Source organism: Gallus gallus, chromosome 1, assembly GCF_016699485.2.
Source record: "Gallus gallus isolate bGalGal1 chromosome 1, bGalGal1.mat.broiler.GRCg7b, whole genome shotgun sequence".
Taxonomy (NCBI): domain Eukaryota; kingdom Metazoa; phylum Chordata; class Aves; order Galliformes; family Phasianidae; genus Gallus; species Gallus gallus.
Genome location: NC_052532.1, coordinates 42179939 through 42203957, shown reverse-complemented (window position 1 = coordinate 42203957; position 24019 = coordinate 42179939). Strand labels below are relative to the sequence as shown.

Sequence of the window (24019 nt, the reverse complement as noted above, 5' to 3'; positions counted from 1 at the left end):
GAAAAAATAGTTGGCTAAGTTTATTAAACAAATACCAGAATCAGCCTCCTCAGAATTTAGATAATAAACAACTGCTGTTCATTGTAATTCTTGGATAGGTAAGATGGTATCTTACAGACAATTATCATGAAGAATTCTCTGAAAGTTTCTGTCAGATCAGTTTGTGTCTGATATACTTTGTATTATCTATTTCATGCCTATACCTCCCACTAACAAAAATTACTTAGAACTGAGTGCAGGATAGTTGGCAAACAAATGATGGTGATGATGGCTTTTTACCTCCCAGGACTGTACATTTTCCATGGAACACCCAAATTCTTGCAATAAGAAATGAGAAATTTTCACACATGATTTCTCATGCATGTATGTTACACATGCATATAAGAGAAAAAAATAGTTATTAATTGAGGGAGTTGCAGATTTTGGAGACTCTTACTAAAATTACAATTTGTTTTTGAAAGTACTGAGCACTTTTCTGGATCTCACCTCAAGGAATCACCAAAATTACACACTAGTCACCTTTTCCTGTCTTGGCCTATCCAGAAATCCACTTAAGGAGCACGTGTTGTAATAGCTATAATGATACCAGCTTGTTTATGACCTCAGACAACTGATAAGCATACTTAGTTTTCCTCAGCTGTAATTTAGGTGGTAATACTTGCATGCCTCAGGAGAATAAGTAGGACATGACTAGACAGTGAAAAATTCTGTAGAAGTGCAGGGTATTAAAGCAAGGCAGTGAGAGAGGTATGAATAAAATCTGGGAGTTCCTTGTTTCTAATCCTTCTACAGTCCACTAGACCTGGCTGCCTCACAAAGAAATAAGAATGTACAGTGGATTGTTTAGATTTCATTTCACATGACTTGCTTAGGAATTTTCAAGGGTCTAAAATTTTTCATAATGTTTAATATGTCTTGTGGGGAGTGATGTGGTTTTGTGAGGAGAAGAAAAGGGAAAAAAAGTAACCTTTGAAACCAAAACTCAGAATGGAAGGTCTTCACTGGTAATGATAACAAAGGTGTCCTATAATCATACTTTTAAAGCTATGAAACTTAAAGCTTGATATCAGGAGGAGAGGAAGAAAAGACACTGCAACTGAAAGAAATTTTTCCACAGCAAGTTTGGCAGATCTCTCAAATGCCTATTATTTAAAGATGTGCTTCTATCTCACTAACTTTTTCACTTATTTTTTCTGCCTGAGCATGTTTACATCTGTCAGTTTGAACAATCTCATTTTTGTGCATTAGTATTAGAAGTAAGAAGCCAGGCTATCAATACACGTTGTAAACTTGGAGGTGATGTAAATCTCGTTTTCCTAGTTTTTTGTTTCTTCACTTGTTTATTCTACCTTTGTTAGCTGCCTAGAAGTGATAGGAGGAAGATATATTTATACAGAGGTATTTGGTATGAAAAAAATACATAAATACCAGCTTTCTTTTTTGGAGGTAGAATGTGTCACTTTGATTAATCTGCTTTCTTTATTCTCCACCTTATTAACGTAAGGAATTCTGAGTTATGAATTTCCTATCATAATGGGAAAAAAATCATCTCTCCAGACAAGCACAAGATATTTATTTTACTCTTATTTTAATAATACAAAAGTGATAAGACTTAGATTAAATATGGAAAAGCATAACATTCAGGGGCTAAATCAGGCTTATAAAAGTGTAATAATAATATATTGCATAAATTCTGTTTTGGTCAGCTATGTTTACCTTAATTTAACTTATAAGGATGTATGACATCAGTGGAATAATGTGGTTGAGTGAAGACTACTAATTTTTAAGGCAATCTGTCCTTGTGTCTTGACCCTGCAATTTACTCTGTGTTTAAAGACTTCTTCATCCATGGGGAGCATGTCACTTTGTTTTCCCCAACCTTCTCCAAATTCAAAATAACATTGAGTCTTATTGAAGGTAGCTTAAATTGTTAAAACACTTTATACGACAAAAAAAGAGAAAAAATCAGGGCACTATTTTGATAACATATTTTATGCCTCATTTGTCATAGGAAGGTACCAAATTCAAATTCAGATTACTGATCAAAGCATGGCTTAGTGATATTTATAAATGCAGAATCTTGGCATGGTCCATCCAGTGGATAGGCAGGAGTTTACCTCATTGAAAAAGAAGCTGTGCTTGAGAGAATATGGAACAGTTCAGAAAACAGGAATTAAAAAAAAAAAAAAAAAAAAAAGAAAGAAAAATATGTGCTGTATCTCACTGGAATAGGTTCATCTGTTAGTGTCATCTCAGTGAAATTTTCAGCTGCTTTTGTTTCTGTTGGCTTTATAATCAGCAAATTGGTTTGCTAAATTGTTGTTTCACTTGAACATTACCTGTTGACAGACTTCTTCTGTATTGATTGCTAAGGCACTAAGAGTACTTGTTCAACTTGATTATTGTCTGTATCTCTCAGGGCCACTTTGCTGTCAGTATCCTGTTTTAACATATCCAGACTCCTAACAAAAAATTCAGATTTGCTATTGACTTTCCTGCACTTTCCTAGAGTTCTAGTACTTTAAGGTCTTGGTAGATAACCAAATACATTTGTTTATTCACGAAGGCCATTGCAGGCATTGGACAAAGATCTGAATTATTTTTGGAACTGCAAGCTTCTCCCTGCATTCATGTGGATAGTTACAGTACTGTTTACTGGCACTCAGACTGTCCATTAGATTCAAGAGCATAGTAAAGCAAAAAGGTAAATTTCAACTTAGTTAACTTTAGCCATTGAACATTTACACATCTATTAATCTCAGTACTCTTTGTAGTTAATGTGTATTTTAGATGTATACACTTCCAGAGGGCAATTCATTCAGACATCTATTTTAGTATAGGATTAATCACCCCTTTGGAGGTGCCTATCTTATGCCACTGATTACAGAGGAAGGTCAGAAAATTGTCTTTGGCTACACAACTACATTTTACATAGCTAAAGTGAGATGAGCTGAACTCCACCCCAATCACTTTCAAAGGGAAGGTCTTCATGGAACATGCGCAGACCTCATAGCACATCTATTTAATCGTCTTTTGTACCATTCATTTTAGTAATTAAAAAGGGAATAGTGAATACAGAGGTGAATTATAGATGGGTAATGTATGATTAAGGGAGAACCATCCTAATAGCATGGATGCTATTCCTTACTCCTACCACAACATTCCTACGTGATTCTGGGCAAGTCACATTAACCACAGCTTACAAAAGTGGTTACTCACTGCACGTTCCTCATTTTATAATTCCATACACTGTAATATGTTTTGCACAAGAGCTGAGCAGAGGAAGCTTAGGGATATCCTCCTTTGGACATCTCTATAGATATCAGTTCAGTTAACTGGACTGGGAGCTAAAATGAATGAATAATTTGGCTTAACTCTTTTTCAGTTTTGGACCCTTCTCTCCCTAGGAGAGAATGAGAAGATAAATTAAGTAATCTGTCAGTTTATGAAGCAGTTGAATATCTAGCAATAAAAGGCATAGTAAAAAATTAAATTAAAGCTGTCTTTTGCAAATGGTAGTACCATACGTAGAACAGAAGACATAGAATAGACAGATACTGAACAATAGTAAGTAATAAAGGCTAGATTTATGACAGATGCTTTGATACTTAAGATCTCATTGTAGTCATCTAAGACTAGCATTAAATCTTCTGATGTCCATTAAATTATTATTATTATTAAAACCCATATTAGTAACATTTTGACTGGCAGTGTTTTCCAGCCACCTGTACTATCATCATGTCTCACACCAGTCTGAAAAACTCTCTAGTTGTGTAACTCCCTCACACAATTAGGAAAGAAACAGCCTTTCATCTTTTTGAGCTATGAATTCATATTCAGCAATACTGTCCAGAGCACACAAGGTGCAGCCAGGTTCCCCAGTGACCAGAACACACCTGTGAGATACCTGCACTGGCAGCCTCAATTTGTATTTGTGAGGGAATTTCTGTCAACTTTTCTAAACTGAAATTCTCTCAGTATTTCCTTTTGACACTGTTCTATTTTGTCTCAGTTTGCACAAAGTACTTACAGTAACTCAAAGACAAAGATTGGTGTTTAAGGGAGAAGGGGATCAAGCTCTTGACTGTCATTCTAACTAATACTACAATGTGTTATGCAGTGAACATATAACAGTACTAACAGTACATACTTAAGTCCTGCCCTTTTCTTTATGCTTCTTCCTATTTTATGTCAGTTTTTCCTGACCTTGTGGTGTCAACAAATCCTGTTAGGAGTTGAACTCTTCCATGGCACTTTTTGTGGAAGTCCAGGTGCCAAAGAGGGGATTATGAATTTCAGCAGCAGGGGAAGCATGTGAAAGTGTCTGCAAAGCCTCAGTGCCTTTTATGACTGGCAAAATTGGAGTACTGTCAATTGTATGCCTTCAGTGAGATGGGGGTCAACATAAGGGAGAGAAGGCATCCTGCTGTGGGTATGCTGAACTGAATTTGTCTTGGTTGAACTATGTAGCATGGAAAACTTCAACAGTGCTTCCAAAAGTTTGAGTATATGAGTATATTTCTTTTCATGAAAGTGTTTGTGCATGGCAGGCCCGTGTTTAGTATACAAATGCATATATGATAGTTCATGCTGTACGTGATCATGTAATTTATATCTATAGCTAAAAAAATATACTGCCACCCACCTTATTACTGAATTAACCTGTATCAACTGCATCTAATGTTCAATAAAATATATTGTCTATCCCATCATGTAGTTATAAATAATATCTACAGAAAGACATTTCTGCAGATTGCATAAATGTGCATCAACATATTACAACATGTGGTGCCTACAAGAGTTCTTTTAAAGTTGTAAGTGACAAACAGAAAGTGAACATGCCATGTAAGAATTCTACTCATGTATATTTCTCCAAACATCACAGAGTTGTTTTCATGGCAGAAGGAAGTATGCCTTCAGTTAGCTATCCATTATATCCAGTTAGCTATCCATCTTGTATCCATTCAGCTTCTGCCATGTACAGTCAGAATTGAACTTGTTCTCTTTAAGCTATAAAGTCATCTACATTGCTCATACATTGAAAAACTCCCCAGATGTAAAGATGTTTGAATATGTGAAATAAAGAAACATCAGATTAATTTGAATGTTGACTCAGTTTGACTTTCCATGAGTTGTAGACAACATATACTTTGCGGTGTCTTTTTGGTGTCATAGACTTCTTGGGATAATGACTATTCTGCCACAGAAGCATCTTGCAAAACTAGCCCCATAATGTCTTGGACCTGCCTTAATCTTTGGCCACAGACACTTCTGTGTGTGACATCTCTTCAGCTGCATGATCTTTTTAAATGTTTTTTTAATTAAAATGTTCAGTCACTTTCAGGTGGGTTATCTCAGACAGTTTAACAAGGCTCTTAATCTTTATGACCTAATTCATCTTAAGTCATGTGATTTAGAGTGAAGTGGACCCATCTGGATACCAGAGAATATTTTTGTGAGGATTCATAAATGAGTTTTTCTTAAATTTAACTAAGGAAAATAATTGAACTTATGACAAAAGTTTTTAAAACAGTTTAGGAAAAAAAAAAATCATTGTACTTATCATCTCAGTTTCCTGATGTTCTGGAAGAAACTTCAGGCTTAAATCATGACCAGTCAAATATTTTGGGATTCACGTGGCTTTTTTATCTGAATCATGGGACATTCTTCCACTGGAGTCAACTTCCTTCATCTTCTCACAGCTAAAATGGTTTGTGTGCTATCAGACACCACTCTTTGGTATTCTTCACCTACACTTTATTCTTTACATTAGAGCAGACAATTTCCTCTTGATATTTATGATCTAGCATTGACTTGCTTCCAGACAGCAGTTCCTCCCTCCTTGCCTTTCTCATCTCTTGCTCAACTGTCTAAAACTAGTTTTGCAAGCCACTTTGCCATCTTTAGCATATCCATCACTAGGGCAGCTACCAAGGTTAACAATTTATTTGTTCAGTAGCTTCTCCAGAGAGGATGAAGAGGTTTTTCAGAGACCCTATCAGCCTGTCCCTGGCTGACTGCATATTGAAGCATTCATTGATAGGTAATTTTAGGAAATTACTTGAAAGCTTAAGCTGCAAAATCTCCCAGATTGTTAATGGGAACTAAAATGCTACAGATTTCTTTTCAAAAATCCAAGTCCCCTCTTCTTGTTAGTATAATTATGTATCTAGTACTGAATTTAGCTCTTTTAATATTAAGAGTCCACTTTGTCAGCTCATCTTTTTACCTTTCATCCATTCAAATACTGTAAGTAATGGAACACATTTGTAATCAAATTAACTTTCAAAAAAATTCTAGAAATAAATCTGAAAGAAAAAAAAAAACTGATTATAAATGAGTTCCTAATGGAATCCCTTTTGAGGCAACATTTTCAGTATGCTTTAATGAAATCATACAGTATAATTTCAAAATGGTTTAAAGTCTGTAAAATGTATTGCAATTAATACAAAAGAAAAGTGAACCCCACTCTTACTCCTGGCAAACTGTCAGTATGTGTGTCTATATATATATAATAGACAGATAGATAGATAGATAGATAGATAGATAGATGGATCAAGATAGATAGATAGATAGATAGATGGATCAAGAGATATATGATGGCTGCTCCAGAAGTAATTTCTCTATTTTATTATGTTCCACAATGTCAGAGGCAGATGGTGGTGGTATGACAGCAGAAGTTGAACTTATCCACCAATATTCCATTACATTTTGTTGCTGTGCAACAGATGGCAGCAGAGGGGCAGTCTGACATAATGGCATTTGACATGAAAGTGCACATGAAGCAAAGGTGTGTAATTGAATTCCTCCGTGCAGAAAAAACTGCACTCACTGATATTCATTGAATCTTGCTGAATGTTTATGGAGACCAAACAATGGATGTGAGCACAGTGAGGAATTGGGTGACGCATTTCACCTGTGATGACAGCAACATGAAAGACAAGCCACATTTCAGATGACCGTGCACAGCTGTCACTCCACAAAACAATGAGTGTCTTGATCATCTTATTGATGTGAGTTGATGGATTATAACCAGAGAACGGTGTACACAGCTGAATATCAGCTTCAATGCATTGGAAATGATGGTGGCAGCATTGGAAGATGACAAAGTTTGCACCAGGTGGGTTACACGAGTGCTCGCACAAGAACAAAAGGAACACCATGTGCTAGTTTTTCAGGAACTACTGAACCAATACAAGGCTGAAGGTGACAGTTTCCTGAATTGCATTATTACCAGTGACAAGATGTGGTGCCACCACTATGGGCCAGAATCTAAACAGCAGACCATGGAGTAGCAACATGTGAATTCCCCATTGAAGAAAAAGTTCAAGATGCAGCTCTCAGTGGGTAAAAGGATGTGCATTGTCTTTTGGGGTAGGAAACTTCTGGATTTGGGATAGGAAATTTCTGGTTTTCCTGGAACCCTAACGAACTGTCAATCCTGACCACTGCATCACAGCTCTGACGAAACTGAAGGCTCAAGCTTACAGAGTCAGGTGAGAAAAGAAGACAACCTTTCTCCTGAAGCATGAGAATGCCAGGCCCCATATCAGTTTGAAGACCATGGAGCACATCACCAATCTTGGCTAGACTGTCCTACCATACCCTCTGTATTGATCCCTTCTGACTTCCATCTGTTGGGGCCAATGAAAAATGAACTGAGTGGGTAACATTATCCAACCACCATAACAGCTGTTGCCTCTGTTGGTGCAGATTTTTACAAGTGAAGGATGCAGGCTCTTGTACATCACTGGCAAAAAAAGGTGGTGATAATTTTGAAAAACAGTGTCTTCTAGCTGAGAATTTGCTCTATCAAATAGTAATATTGTGTTCTTTGTACCTCTTGTAGTTTCCATAAAAATAAATAGGAAGCATTACTTTCAGAGCAAGCTACGTGTGGATGTATATATATGAACTGTTTTGAAAGATGATTAAATATTGCAAAGTTAAGAAAGCAAATATAGAAAATACCAGATTTCTGGCTGCTGATATGATTAGACTTCGGGTCTTTTGGGAGAAAAAAAAAAAAGATTTATGGGTCCTATAATTTTATAATACACAATAGTTTAGATTTTAAATAATCAAGCATGATGTTTGATAAGATGCTTGAGCAGATCCAAAGGCTTGCTTTTGCAGAAGAGGCACTCCAAAAGCCCACATACCATGCTACTTGACATTCTCAGCAACCTTTGCATTGACACCCATTATCATGTGACACCATACGACTCAACTCAAGGATCAATGCTCAAATATATGTATTTCACAGGTAGTCATCAGATTACCTACCACTTCATGAAATTCTAAGTCTTGCAGTTGCTAACCGAAAAAATTGAACTTTGCAGTAAAAATAGTATTTAGGATCATCACTTGTCTAAAATAGTTGTAAGCAATTTTGTATATTTTAGGGATGGACTTAGGGTGTTAAAAAAATAAATAAAAGAATACTGGTTCATAGGATGTTCCTTTTCAAAATCATGAGTACAATGTCCATGCTCTGAAATTCACCATAGGCTGCTGCTGAGTAGATACAGCAGTAATTAAAGTCATTAGTCTTAAAGAAAAGACTGTAAGGAACAGAAGAGTTTCTTTGCTGTGTCCCTGTTCATCTTGAGGAATTGGTAAAAATAAACCAAGTCCATCTGGACTTTGTTTTTTTTCATTGTGAATGAGGTTAGCATATGTTCCCATGTGGTGCCACTGAGAACAGAATTGTTTGAGCCGTACTCCATGTTTAAGGGTTCATAAGATGGCAACCATTACAGTCTCCTTCAGCCCAGGGAGTATCAGAAAGGTGGTATGAAATCTTATCATTTACTTGTCTGCATCTTGTTCCTTTATTCAACTTACTTTATTATCACTGCTCTGTGTATAGTGCCCTTTGTTCATGTTCTGGCAGTCCAAGCCCAGCCTCAGAATGCTTTGTTTATTTCTTCACTGAGAAAGATGTCAACAAGCCCCAGGGGGGGATATAGTATACATTAACTTTTCAATGAGAGTTGAACACAATTTCATAGAACAACAATAACAAAAGTAGTGCCTACAGCTCCTGGAATTCCCCTCATTTCTTTTAATGTCAAAAGCTTATAAACCAAGGTGATTCTAAAAGATGGTTTCAAAAAATTCTAATGGGAGAAGTTAGATAATCTAAATTTCTACTGTAATAGCAGGTCTTAACTTTGTCATTTGGAAGCTTTTGTTTTAAATTAATTATACATGTTTCTTGTTCTTCTGTAAAGTGATGAAATTTTAGACACATTCTGCACATTTTTAATAGGAACCTCTTAAAGCTTCTATAGTATAACCAGTGCTTCAGTATACACAAACATGTAAACATGATATATACAGAGAGTCATTTTGGCAATATAGCAAAATTTTCATGCTAGCTAAATAAAACCTGGCATCTTCACTTATCAAGTAATAAGAACTACCCACTGCTCAAAATCAGAACACAACATTTACTGTATTGGTGTTCCTAAACTTTTCATGTTGTTTACTAACATTGAGGAATTTGAAAATGACTGACTTCCTTTTCCCCCCATCATGGTGTAACAAATGGTTTCCACTGGATATGTCAGTGTTTGTTTTGGCTCTGGAGCTCCTCATGCATCTGCCATTCCTGTATGACAGCTGTTTCCTCAGTACCAGTTGCAATAGACACATCAAAGCATGTTTTCTCAGTAAAGCAAATTGTTAATAGTATTGTTGCTCATCTTGGAAAATATTTTGGTAGACAGCTAGTTCTGTTCTGTTCTCAAGACTCCAGTGTGTCAGACCATCACAAATACAGACCCTATATGATAAGCACATTACCTGTCATGACAATTTGTGTACATAGCAAGTTACTCACTGAAATTCCAAACATTTTTTGAATAATATCCACTTACCAATCTTATGACTTTGAATATGCAATGCAGAAAGGATGAACTGTCTGACAGGAAGGCAAATTTATAGCATAGTTTATAGGAATGTGTACCCTCAGGGAGAGAAATGCTTTCAGAAGTAAGACTGGAGAAAAAGACAGCGGCAGATGAAGTCTTCATCTGAATGGAGACTGAAGCCATTGCACTTGACTCTAGCTTAAGTCATTGCAAAGTAAACGTGGTATGGGGCAGAGCTAATAAGCAAAAGGAAGAACGCAGAGCTTTTGGTTAACTCTGTTGAAAATCTGCCCTTGGAATTTGCAAAGGAGATTTTGCAAAGTATTATCTGTCAGAGTTACTGGAGTTACTATGTCATTATTAAACATTTTCTTCTCCCACAATATCATCTGCTGTAACTTTTGCAAGGTAGATAATTCCTCTTACAGTGTCTCTTCTTTCTTTCTTTCTTTTTTTCTTTTTTTTCTTTTTAATTAATGTAATGTTCTGAGTTAATGTAATGCCTTGGCTCATACTACTCTGTAGCATAAATACTGCTATCCATCCACTTATCTGATGATATAGTTATTATTTTCAGTCCTTGTTGGTCCTTTCTGTGGGATGCTTTTATTTCTTTTGTATCAGTTTTAGGTAGTAAAAGTAGTGTGTTTTTTTTTCTCTTTTTTTTTTATTTTTCTCAAATATTGGTCCCCATTTTGATACCTGTGTCCCAAGCAGTGCAGTTATTAGAAGGAAGAACATGGTTTCTCGTGAGATTTTCACCAAAGTTTGAAGCTTAAAGTCAGCAAGAATTCTCCTGTGGATGACTTATTTACGATAAGACAATTAAGTTGCAGAACTTTATATTTTAAACTATCAAAATTTTTTTTTTGTTATCCAGCTATAACAGAACAGTACTATCTCATACAAATTCAAAGTTACTTAACTGAAAACTGTCATACAGCACTAATGTAGTGTAAAATGTTTGGATGAGCAGAAATTTCTACTGTAGATCATTGATGAATTATAATGTATGTAATTCTGTACAGACGCAAAATGAGGTGATGACATTCCTCTGAAGAAGGGAGTAAGGAAATAGTTACAGTTTTAATTGCAAAAATGATAATTTTGATAGAACATAATTCTCAGCAGCTGCTGCTAATTAAAATGTTTCATAAAGGTTTCCTGACTCTGGAAATCTTACTGAGTTAAAAATTTACACATTTAAAAAGGAATTGCAAAACGCATATGAACTGCTGGTGAGAGAAGTTTGTGGTACAAAGCTGGTTTAAATAGCCTTTATTTAAATCTTTTTTATTATTATTATTTCAAAGATCTGAAATATTATGATTAGAGCATCCAAACTATCATGTATATGCATATGTTTGAAAAAAGTCATATGAATATCTATATACCTAATTTCCTCTTTTGTTTTTAATAAATGGCTATATGCATTTCTGCAAAGGAGGAAGCTATATCATAAAAGAACATTTAATAGATACAGAAACAGATGGTAAAGAGAAATTTAAGTTATCTATTTTGAAATAATTACTTTGTTTTCACAAGTTTTGTCGTGTTCTTTCCAAGCATTTCTATAGTATCAGGATTACACTAACTACCTATAATGAGTTTTTCTAATTATTAATATCATTGTTAAAGTGCTCCTTGCCAATATACTTTTTAGCTAGATACTGCCATTGCCTTAGTGTCATGCAAAAGAGAAGCAGGAGCAAGATTCTGGCACCTCATATAAAAAAATTTTATCCCCTACATGATATGGATATAACTGTGTAACATTAAATAAACATTTCTGAAATAAACGTTTTTTTTTTGTTTGTTTGTTTGTTTGTTTTTTTAGGAATAGGTAAAAGGGAATGGTAATGCTGTTAGTTAATAGGCTGTCTTGAATCCCTAAGGCTTTGGAATAATTCCAGCTTCCCTGGGTGGTGAGAGAGGAGATACTTCCTCATTGCTGCCCTTAGGAAACTCAGAAGCATGTAACAGTCTACTTAGATGGGAGGTATACTGCGCGTTGAGTTTGGCCTTCATTTCTAACTCTTCAGAAGCTGATAGAAAGTTGAGCAAAAAGGTGGACTACATTTGGATGGTCTGAATAAATTTTGTGTGAACTTTCAGTGTGATCCATTTGTTTCCCAAAGGTTGAAATACTGACCTCAGTTTCCATATGGGCTGTCTATTCTCAACTGACTCATTATTTAAACTCACTTTGTTAAAAATCCTTTTTGATCAAAAAATTTTTGATCCTTGCACTCTGAGGAAGCACTTAAGGGTGCCAAACAAAGAGAAGACCTAGCATACTTACCAGAATCCAGATGGGCAGACCTGTGTGCCCCATCAGCATATCAAAGGCCCTTGGAAACAACAGGTTATTAAATGCTCTTGTGGCCACTGTCTCTTGTTTTCTCAGGATGTTTTACACCATTGTGTCATGTCCTTTTCAAAAGAGAGCAAGTGTCTTGGTGACTGAGCCTGCTTGGCCAAGACTAATGCATTGTCCAACACGGCAGGCAGCAGAGAAGACACAGAAGGTCCTTGGCAAGGAGCTAGAAGCATACACCTGGAGGGAGGGAAGGGAGAGCCTGCTGAGAGAGATGGGCAGAATAGCCCTGCCTGGGCCTGCCTAATGCCAGCACTTTCTGCTTCTTAGAGGGCTCTGCAGATCTTTCTGGATTCCAGAAAAGCATTGAGGTGGCAGGCACTGAGGCTTTAAGCAAGGTCTCAACTTTAAGTACCTGATAGACAGCAAGAGAGTTGTTTCTTAAGGTTATTACTTATCTTCTGTTACATAGCTGCTTTTGATTTGCCCATTGAAAGAGTGAATTGTTCTAGGTGGTATCATGACAAAATGTAGAGTTACGTTTCACAGAAGTGTCTACGTCATACTCTGTGGAGGTCATGACAGATGCATACCTACCAGAGAGCTCAAGCCATCTGAGCACCCTATCAGAGCAGCCAGTAAGTGATAAATTATCATCTGATTTGCTGCAGGTTAGACTGTATGCACAGGTGCACTGGTTAGGTGTTTTATACTGTTTGCAGGAGACTGCTCAAAAATTATAGTTCTGTTGGTTTGTTGTTGTTTGATTTTGCATTGCAAATATAGCTTTGTTGTGTTGTTTAGCTTTCTGGGTGTTACGTATGTTGAAATGTATTTATAGAAGCATAGCATCAAAAAGAAAAAAAAACAACAAGAAAAAATGTCAGAAGTACAAAATCAGATTCATTTTCTATACTAAAACACTCTAAATCAGTTTTTCATCATCTATCATCTACTAGCAACTGTATTTATGACATAAAGAATTAGAGTTTGTGTGCCAATTGTGGATGCAATGATGAAAGAAAAAAAGATGGCATTATGACGCTGAGAGTAATAATATTCCAGCCTACAAACATTTGTACTTTCTGACAAATAGAGCATCATGGCATCTGATTAACAGTACTTAAATTCACACATCATAGGTAAAAGCTCTTATATAGCTGACAATTAAGATTATAAAATACGATTTCACTAATAAATTGGTGAAAACGGAAAAGTGGGCTATTTCACACAATTTTTCAGAATGAAATCTTTGATAGTGAATTTGTAAATTATTATCAAATTTATGCATTTTCCAGCAAAGAATCAATATGTTGTTTTGTGTGTCAGTTATGTTCACCTGCAGATTTTTGTTCTATGTAAGTAATTTCAGTGACTGAGAGGATCCACCTAGTAGCATTTTTGATCATGACCATAATCAAATTTTAGTAAAAAAACACTTTTGTCTAGGAAATTTGTCGTATTGGTTTAAAATTATTAAAACATTAAGCAGTAGTGCCAGTAAGGGGCTCACAAAAAATGTATTGGCTTTGAAATTTCTAGCCATTACATAGATATTTTTAAGTTACTCAGATAGTTTAGTTCCTTGCAACATGTAGATAAAAAATAGAAATATTCTGAAAGGAATTTAATTTTATTTTGATGTGAACGTATGCAAATAATTTGTTGTAGTGAAGGAAGACAAATTATATTTTTGATATGCATGGTTCTTTCACGCCAGTCTCTCTTTAGTGAATATCAAAAGGGCTTAAGTTATTGAATATTTTGACTCTCTGCAACGTAAATACATGTTTTTGTTTTGTCTATACGCTGCTGGAATGTATTACTTTTCTTCCCCTAGGCCTGAATATTAAAGTAATGAGTGTATATCTGACATGCATCAATCAGGTTCTGCAGACACAATAAAGATTTTGTGTGAGGTCTGTAATATGATTAATATATTTTTTGCACGGTAATGAGGAGAAGCAAAAAGTAGAAGACATAAAACTAAAAATGAAAACAAACAAACAAAAAAGAAAATATACTTTTGACCATTCTTAAGTTTAAATTCTCACCTCTTTCTGTGCAATAAGTGACTCTGCTGGGTGGGGTGGAGGGGGGGGAAGATCTGCATATTGTCATTATCATCAAGGTCTTAAAATTATGGATAGTTAGACAGTACATTTCAATGATCAGCTCAAAGATATAGATTTCAAACGCTTTAAAGACTGTTTACAGCAACAGCGATTAACGTTTTTTAAAAAATGAAGTTGCCCAGCTAGTTTTAAAGAAGCTCTTACTGAAACTGTTCTTCAAGAAAACTAAACATTTTAATTAGATAAACATCTTAGCTGCTACAGACTCATTAATTGATGAGTTATTAAAAAATGACAGTTCCTTTGCTTCCTTTACAAAACTGCAGGATGCAAAGGTCAAGGAATCAATAAATGTGAGAAGCTTTCCTCTTTATTTAAATGATACTCTAAAAGCAGATCTTGTGGTTGAAAATTGTTATTTTTAATATTAAATTTCAGGGAAAAAAATTAATCATTTTAAATTCCTGTTGCATTTCTCTTGAACAATGAACCAGAATGTGACTGGATTACTCTCACATGTATTTACCTACCTGAAAATGAGGTATTTAGTTGAAGGTGATCACATAGATCTCTTGTAGTTAACGAAAGAGAGAAACAGTTTCATTTGAAGAAGAGATCATAGATGGTTTAGAATGTGGAGGTCTTCCTTCATGAGTAGGAGGAGCTTTGATAGCAAATTTATACTGACTTAACTTCTGGATGTCTAAGTGAGATGAAATCCATTTAATATACACAGAATCTGCCCTCCATTTTCTATACAGAAAGCACTACTTAATAAAAGATGATTCCTAGTATTAGCATCTTCTTGCATCCTAAAAACAACTCTTTCATAATTGTTATGCTGTGACAGACAAGCTGAAGTTTCATTCTGGGGAGTGGGAGGCATAAATTGGGTTAAGTAGATTAAAGAATTACAGAATTAATTTTACTTAAATGGACCACAGTATGCCACATTGGTTTACTACTTTATAGTGGAAAATAATAAAGAACACCTTTGATTTTTTAAAAGACATTAGAATTCCATAGTACTGTAAGAGTATAAATGACACATTAGTTCATTTTAAGCATAATTAAAAATATAGTAATGCTGCAGAATAAAAATGAGGATAATATATGTTGTGACAAACATGGAAAAAATAATGACAGAATTTTCACTTTACAGAACTAATTTGATCCTACAGTTAAAATTGTTCAGATTTTTTTCTTCTGTCCTTTTCTGCAAAAGGTGAGAGTATAATTACAAATGTAAGTTATATGCATTATATGCACACATATAGAAGTATATGTCTGTATGTATAAGCTACTTGAGTTCTCTTTGTACTGGTATGTAGATAAATTTTCCATTCCTGTAATGCTACTATTAGTTATAGACTATATATAGTATTTTAAATATGTAAATATGTATACTTGTCTATGAATAAGTAAAGAAAAATCCTTCCCAAGAAAGCTCAGTGTAGAGCCTGTCTGGACAAGTGTACTGTAACTGAAAAAAATATTGGGGATGAGGAGAGGAGGATGAGCAGCTAGAAAATTATTGAAAACAACAATCTAAATGCTATGTATTGTATTTTATATCTGTATTTGGGTAAAGTTTGCAGAGATCTTGTAGAAATTGCTTTACAATAAATGATATCTTTCCATCAGAAGCATACTGATCTCCTGCTGAAGTCAGCAACAAGCCGATATAAAAAATGTATATAACATACGTATTTATCAGTACACAAATGCAATGAGGTTATCTATGGGCTTTTAATTTTGTTGTTGTTGTTGAAGATTTACTAATATCACAGAGAGAAAATGTCTTCATAGACAAACTTTAAATGAGCCAGGAGGAAAAGAGGAAGTAAACTTCTGTGTAACACAAATAATCTCTTACACACTAAAAATACCAAGAAAGAGACAATATATCAATCAATGAGAAACAAGAATGAGAAAAAATAGGAAGAATTTCCATGTGCGAACAGACTGCGTTAAGACTCTCAGAAGAATGATAAAAGACCAATCCGATGTTCATACCCTAAAATGTATTTATTGATTATGAAAAGCAACAGGAAAACATGTTCTGAACTTACTGCCTAAATGTTCCAGCCTAATATTTCTGAAATTTCTAACACCTATTGCATTTTTTATTTTTCTCTTAGTATTTTTTTAAGCTGAAATTCAGTGACTGGGAGTATACTTTTATTTTTAGGTCAATTACTTGAATATTAGTAAGGGAACATTTTTTGAGACATTATTTTTGCCATTTTTTATGTCTGCCATAAATTCTTTCATATTTTCTTAAACAGTCTAGGAAAAATGCATTTTTCTTCTGAATACTAGTTCTTTAAAATAATTGCAGTAAAATCATGGAGTAAGAAGGAATTATTGAAATGAGAAAATAAAGTCATCATTCAGAGCTATCTAACAAAACACAGATGTAGTGTTTTGTTAGATTTTACAGAAGAATATTCTAAGACTTGAAGCAACAGAGTTTGACAGAGTTCTCCTGTATGACGATACTAATAAAATCACACTGGTAGGTTTTTTTAGTATTCATCTGCAGTCTCCTGTCTCTTGAGGGTTACTGCCTTCTGGTCAGAGTGGCACCTAGAGCTGAGTCAAACATAGTTCAATTTAATGGACTGTAGTTTTTCTCCCGTGCTGTATGGTATTTAAGAAAAATGAAATTAGTTACATTGCTTTAATAATTATAGGTTATAACCTATTAACCTAATTAAAGCTCCATTCCTAGTGAATCTCAAAAAAGAAAAAAACAACTAGAAATGTCCTGTGAATAAGTAGTTCTAGATAGAAAAAAAAAAAAAAGTGTGGTATTGAGCCCTTAGAATACTGTGGACATTGTCATTATCATTTTCAGGCTTCCTTGTCAGACTGGATTAAACCTCATTTATTCAACACAACTGGAATTGATACCAGAAAATCCAAAGAAATTTGCATTTCCTCAGAGAGCTTGTTATTTTTATCATTTTAGGCAAGAGGACTAATCACCAGGTCCAAACAAGCAGCAAATCATGCATGTGGAGGCTAGAGGATAGGAAAATCCTGAACATCACATCCTCCTTTCCTTTTAGCCATATTTTCTCCATTGACCTTATGTCTCTGAACATAGTCCATGGTGGTATAGAACTACTCAGACAGGGACAAATTTAAAAGTTAGCTGTAAAGCAGGCATGTTCAACCCATGACTACGGGCTGCCTGAAGCCTTGGATATCTAGTAACATGGTCCCACAAGATCATAAACTTTCAACTTTGGGTGATTTTTATTGATATTTTGCACAACTCAGTTATGCATAAATAAAGCACAGGCTACGTAGACAACAGCCGAACACTGTGGAGGGAAGGGCACAGTGCAGGGCTAACTCCTCTACTTGTGCCCACCATACACGTTTAGTTGAATTGAAACCCATGTGTATTATACAAATTTTAGTCTACCAACATGTGTGTACATGTGAAGACACGCATTTTTTATTATTGAGTAGACACATAAGTTTTCTTCTTATTAAAATTGGGCTTTTGTTATTTCATGAAACAATGTAATAGATTAAAACATTCATTGAGGAAGAAATATGCAGGATACTTGTGAAATACTGAAAAATTCATAATTTTCAAGGTCTCAAAAAGCTCACAAAAACATAATTTTTTCAGTCAATATGATAAATTAACTCAAAATTTGCAAATCAAATATGTAATTGCAGTCAGACATTCAACACGAAGAAAACTTTGATCTACCTACTAGACCTGTCATACCAGAGAAAAATATTCCTTGCTTCACAATCACAATTAATGTAATCACTTTTTGATAATGTATACACTTCAGAACATCTATTTTCAAGGCTGAGGCAACAGAAGAGTAAAACTTCATCAAAAACCTCTGATGAGCACCTTGAGAGCCCACTAAGAATTGCAACCACTTCCTCTGAACCAGATATTGATACATTAACTTAAAAAATAAAAATAATAAGGGTCTAATAGCCCAACAATTTTATGTTTTTGTTGCCCTCTTTTTTATGTTTTAATAAAAAATACATAAAATAAAGAAATTTTGTTACTTATATACATTAACTGTATCACCAAGTCTTGCCTGACCTTCTATGATGGTACAACTGCACCAGTGGAAGAGAGAAAAGCCATTGATGTCATCTATCTGGACTTTAGTAAGGTCTTTGACATGGTCTCCCATAACATCCTTCTTTCCAAATTGGAAATGTATGAGCACGATGTGTGGACCATTCAATGGATGACAAACTGATTGTAAGATCATACCCAAGGAGTAGCAATCAATGGCATACTGTGTGGGTGGAGATCGCTGACAAGTGGTGTCCCTCAGGAGTCAGGACTGGAACTGATGTTAATATCTTCATCAGTGACATCAACAGTGGGATCAAGTGCACCCTCAGCAAGTCTGTGAATGACACCAAGGTGTGGAGTGCAATAAGCATGCATGAGTTATAGATCTGTCCTTACCATCAAACTCTTCTAAAATAGTGTTCTATTCTCTTTTTCTCATTTTCAAACCTTTTTTTGCTGTGTAGTTAGAAGGAAGATTCTTCTCTTTAGAGACCTGGTTGATAATAAAAGATTACCAAAGTTTGTGTAATGTTTATGTGATTAGAACAAACATGCAAATATGAAAGTTATGTTACCTTAGGATAACCTGGAAATTTTCTTGCTTATTATTAATGAACGCTTGTTAAGTCCACAAAAAAGCAGATGTCACATTTCTGTGGGAATTAACATTTAGCTGGGCTAGTAGTAACGTTAGAGCAGTAGTTGAAATTGCTGTGTTTTTCTGTTACTAATTTTGAAAGTATTTTTTCATGTAATTTAAACAAGTATATTGAACTGTACAAGAATACGGGAATTTTTCAATGTATTGTTTATATCAGATTTCTGGTGGTTGTTCATAAAATCTCTGCCATTTAAATATAATTTAAATGTGGTCTTTTTTTTTTTTTTTTTCCCCTAGACCTCCCAGCAAAGACATGGCTTCCAATGAGCGAGAGATTGTGGTGTGGGTTTGCCAAGAAGAGAAGATTGTATGTGGCCTGACAAAGCGCACAACATGTGCAGAAGTGATTCAAGCTCTGCTTGAGGAACATCAAGCAACATTTGGGGAGAAAAAAGTCCTCTTTGGAAAACCTAGTGATTACTGTATTGTAGAAAAATGGAGAGGCTCCGAGCGAGTCCTTCCTCCTTTGACAAAGATTCTGAGACTTTGGAAAGCCTGGGGAGAAGAGCAGCCCAATTTGCACTTCGTGTTGGTAAAGTCCGATGCTTTCCTTTCATTTCCATTGTGGAAAACAGCTGAAGCTAAGGTAGTACAAAATATAGAAAAGCAGTGGGAACTCAGCCCAGCAAATTACATGAAGATGTTGCCAATTGACAAGCAAAAGAAAATTGTTAGGAAGACTTTCCGGAAACTCGCCAAACTTAAACAGGATAGTGTTCAGCAAGACAGAGATAATATGGAGACACTGATTCATTTAATCATATCTCAAGATCATACCATTCATCAGCAAGTCCTTAGAATGAAGGAACTTGATATGGAAATCGAAAAATGTGAAGCGAAATTCCACTTAGACCGTGTTGCCAATGATGGAGAAAATTATGTGCAGGACTCCTATTTAATGATCAATCCAAATGAGGCTGAGCAGCAAGGGAGTAGAGCAGATGACCAGAAAGAAATGCATGAATATTTCAGCAAAAGTGAGGGAATTTTACAGGTTGAAGAGAGACTAAAACATCACAAGCAATTAATAGAGAAGCTGTGTGCTGAAATAGAAAAAGAGGTACATGGTATATGCTCAGAAAAAAACGGAGATGTTGTTCATACAGAAGGAGCTACTAATGCTCAACTGGAAAACTCAGATTTGGACAATGTGAAGTATGAGCTGGAAAAAAGTATGAAAGATGGTCTGAGAATCAATTCATATCTGAGCTGCATTCAGAAAGAACTTACCTATAGAGACTCACTGCTTCAAAAGAAGGAAAAAGAATATGAACTTCTTACAGAAGAATTTAATTTACTACATGTTAAAGACAATGTTGAAGCAAGGCTTCCATCAAACGAGGAACTACCAAAGGGCAGTGGCATCTCCAGTAACAGCATTGCAGTTCCTGATTTTGTTCATAGAGTGACTAATTTGGACATAAACGATACTGACTCTGACACTGGAATCAGCTCTACACACAGTCAGGACTCTGAAATAACTTCTGGGGACATGGTACTGTTATCAACATAGTAGAAAACAGTCATGCATTTATGAGAAGTCAGTTTTTGGAGGACACTTATAAGAATAGACGAGCCTTATTTTCTTGGAATTTCATCCCTTCAATACGTTAAAAATGTAGCACAGCTCTAGAAAATTAAACAGTGTCTTTTTGCTTAAAAGTGCACTTGTTTTTAAAAGCACAGGCAGTCTCATGCATTCACAGCTAATGCATGCAAGGCTGTAGGCTTTGCCAAATACAGACAGAACAGGAGCATTCTGACTTGTTTGGACCAAAAGCCTATAGATTTGACATCATTTAATCTTTGAGTCCATCTCTACATCTCTCTTAACTTTTTTGGAAAGTGAATTAGAGATTAGATGGAGAGCTTGGTTTTCTGCTCTGTTACAATGGCTTTATTCAGCTGGAGTTTCCTTGGCATGAAGCTGCTGTAAAGGAATATATATGATCAAGCATATAGACTCTTAAAAATTAATATTTATGATGCTATAAAACAAACAAAAAAGCAATTTTGTTTGTGTAATGTATAACTCAGTTTTGAGTTAATAGGATGATAATTTCAGAAACACTTAAGACCCGGTTTAAAAATGACCATACTCACATAGATTGCTAATTTCCATTTTCTTTCTGAAGTGTCCAACTGCTCGTAGAATTCTTGAAACTCCCACTCTTCTGCTCTTACTCTGCAGTTGCCGTGGTGATGCTATGTGGACACAATTTCTGCCAGCGGGTATGTCAGAACTGACTGCCTCCTGCTTCTGTGAATTCATAAATCCCAATCTCACACCTAGCCCCAGGGGCATTTTCAGGAAGGGTTTCTCCTGCTTATCTCAACAGTAGGATCTAGTGACCTGGGCCTCCTTAGATCATGACCATGAAATCAAACATAACACGAGAGACAGGCAGGGACCGGACATTTTTTACTATTGGTTCCCAATGGCCAGGTAGTTAAGCTTCTCAGATAGCAGACAGACTGTCAAATTCTGGTTGATACTAATTTGGATCAGGGATACATACATGTATTTGCTATCTCCTTGATATGAGGACTTTAGGATACAGCTAAAGCTGGTCCACTTTATATATATAATTAAATATTGGGTCACAAAGGGAACAAAAAAGAACAGGAAATATGAGATTTTTATAACTATGTGGTTAAGTCAAATGATTTCACTTAGGATGTAGTCATTAAGCTTAAATACTCCAATGAATGCTGCAAATTCAAAATTAGGTGTATAAGTCTTAGTGAACAAGGTTTCTAACTCTGAGCTAGAGACTGCTGACAGAGAGAACATTGAATAATTTCTGGGTTGCACACTGAGGGTTGTTATGTATATTTTGCAGATCGATTTGTTTAATGCTTTTGAAAATATAATGTAAATCTGATTAAATAATTTGAATGGAGAAATAGTTACTAAATGAAGTTTAACTTCAATAGACTTCAAAAAGCCTGCAAAAAGGCCTACAAAGTAAATGAAAGGGCAATACCTAGGGAGTATAAAGGTAAGATACTTCTAGATGCACTGCTTTCTTTTCCTGTATTTTTCTTCTCTTAAATGTTTGCCAGACAACTGTGTTCTGGAATGACAGAAGTGTCGGGACTGCTGATTAGCATGTATTTCATTTAGGAAGAGAGAGAGAGAGAGAAAAAAAAAAAACCTTTTCTAAAAAGCTAAGTTTTTTATCCCTTTCTTTCTTTCTATTTTTTTTATATATATTTTTGAGTGCTAGATATTATAGAATTTCTATTCCAAGAATATGTGGTAGTTACCTTAATATATTTTATGTTATGTTTTTATCATACAATGTTATTTGAATACTTCAATAATAATATGTCATATTTAGGCTCATCAGCGCTTGATGGAAACTCAAGTATGCATCAGATATCTTATCTTTGTAATAATTTATTAACGCAACTCAGAATCTTTTGAACTCTGTGATATCACTCTGACAAGTAGAAAACACAGAGCTTTGACTGCTGAGAGTAGGCTAATGTATTCTCTGAGTTCTTGTGAATGTAGCTAATAGTTATTTCTACTGAGTCTTTTTTTTTTATAAATACTTATGGGGGTAAAAGTTCAAGCAAAAGAATATACATAACTATGCGGGCCAGTACAATACCTGTTTGGGAAGTAATTTCCGCTCACACTCAACGAGATTTATTTTACTCATAGGAATTTGTACTGATTTTCACATGTCATCTTCATCCACAGTATGTGCCTGATTGTATATCCCCTGCAACTTGTAGTTCTCCAGTATTACTGTGTTCTAAGAATAGGAAAAAATAGGTTGAGAGAGAGAATATTTCTTAATAAAATAAATTAACACAATTCACAGTGTTTTGAATCTTATACTTTTATATCTCATAAAAACTTGTTTATTTGTGAAATTAGATAAATGTACAAGAAGATGAAGTGTGCACACTTTACTGTTTATCTGCTTCTACACTTTTCATATATTTGATTGACCTGTTTTTAGCATGCCAAAGTAAAATTTATGATCCTTTATCTTCACTGATTTGCATCAACTGTCTACAATTTTTTTTATTCCCCAAAGTGCAAAAACAAACATTTGGGTTCATTTCCTGCCATTCTCTCAAACTAGTTCCCTTTCTGTCTACCCAGAGAGAGAAAATGTGAAATGTCAAAGTGAAATGAATGGAAATTCATTTTGTTACACTCATATGTATTAAAAGGTTTTGAAATAAATAGTTATTTCTTCAGAGTGAAAGAAATACTGAAGTAAATAGGTGTCAGACTCAGCCTGATCATTTTAGGGTTTGGATAGGTTTGTTCCCTATATATATCTAGGCAAAGATCTTCAGTGACTGTCATCTGGGTTAACAGTACTGAAATGAATGGACTTTGCTAATACAAAAAGCATTGGCTCCTACATACCTAAATAGTACCACATATATCTTTGTAATCAATACCTCTATAACAATTTCCATGTAATACAGTGAATACCCAAACTTCATGTTTCTGCATGACTTACTATGTACTTTTACAAATTTGATGAAAGCAGATGAGTCAGTTTAATTACCTGGTTTAGTCCCTTGATGATGACTCTTTAATTTACAATACAAATACAAAACATAATTTTATTGTACATACATTTACAGTATTTTCCATCCATTTATATACTTAAGCATTACAGTGTTATGACAAAGTTATTATGGTGGGTTTTGTTTGTTTGTTGGTTTTGTTTTGTTTTGTTTTCCCTGGGAAAACTGAGTAATCCCCAAGTACTTGTATCACTTCAAACTAATAGATTATATCTTTACCTCCTGATTGTGCATTCAAGGATTCTATTCCTGGCTGTACTGTGCTCCATACATACACACAAATTGCTAACAGAGGACATTCTATTATATGATAATGACAGATTGAAGCTCTCATGTCTTTGAATTTCAACCTATAGCTTTAGACTGATAAGATTAATAGGCTTTTCATTTCCTTGCATGCCCAGAATCATCATTTGTTATTTTTGCATATTTCCAGCTTCATAAAGACATAAA

At 35.0% G+C, this 24019-nt stretch overlaps 1 protein-coding gene across 4 annotated transcripts in view; it reads left to right on the top strand.

Moving 5' to 3' along the window:
- Positions 1–22832, top strand: part of RASSF9 (Ras association domain family member 9) — a 29142-nt gene extending 6310 nt beyond the window's left edge. For 3 of the 4 annotated variants that reach the window (XM_004937598.5, XM_046902957.1, XM_046902956.1), the window contains exon 2: positions 19241–22832. In XM_004937598.5, coding sequence (XP_004937655.1) covers positions 19241–20516 — 1276 coding nt within the window. In that variant the 3' untranslated portion in view covers positions 20517–22832. Of the gene's footprint in view, positions 1–15432; positions 15496–19240 lie in introns of all 4 variants that reach the window. The other variant, XM_015283471.4, reaches the window with a different exon arrangement.
- Positions 22833–24019: the final 1187 nt, after the last annotated feature.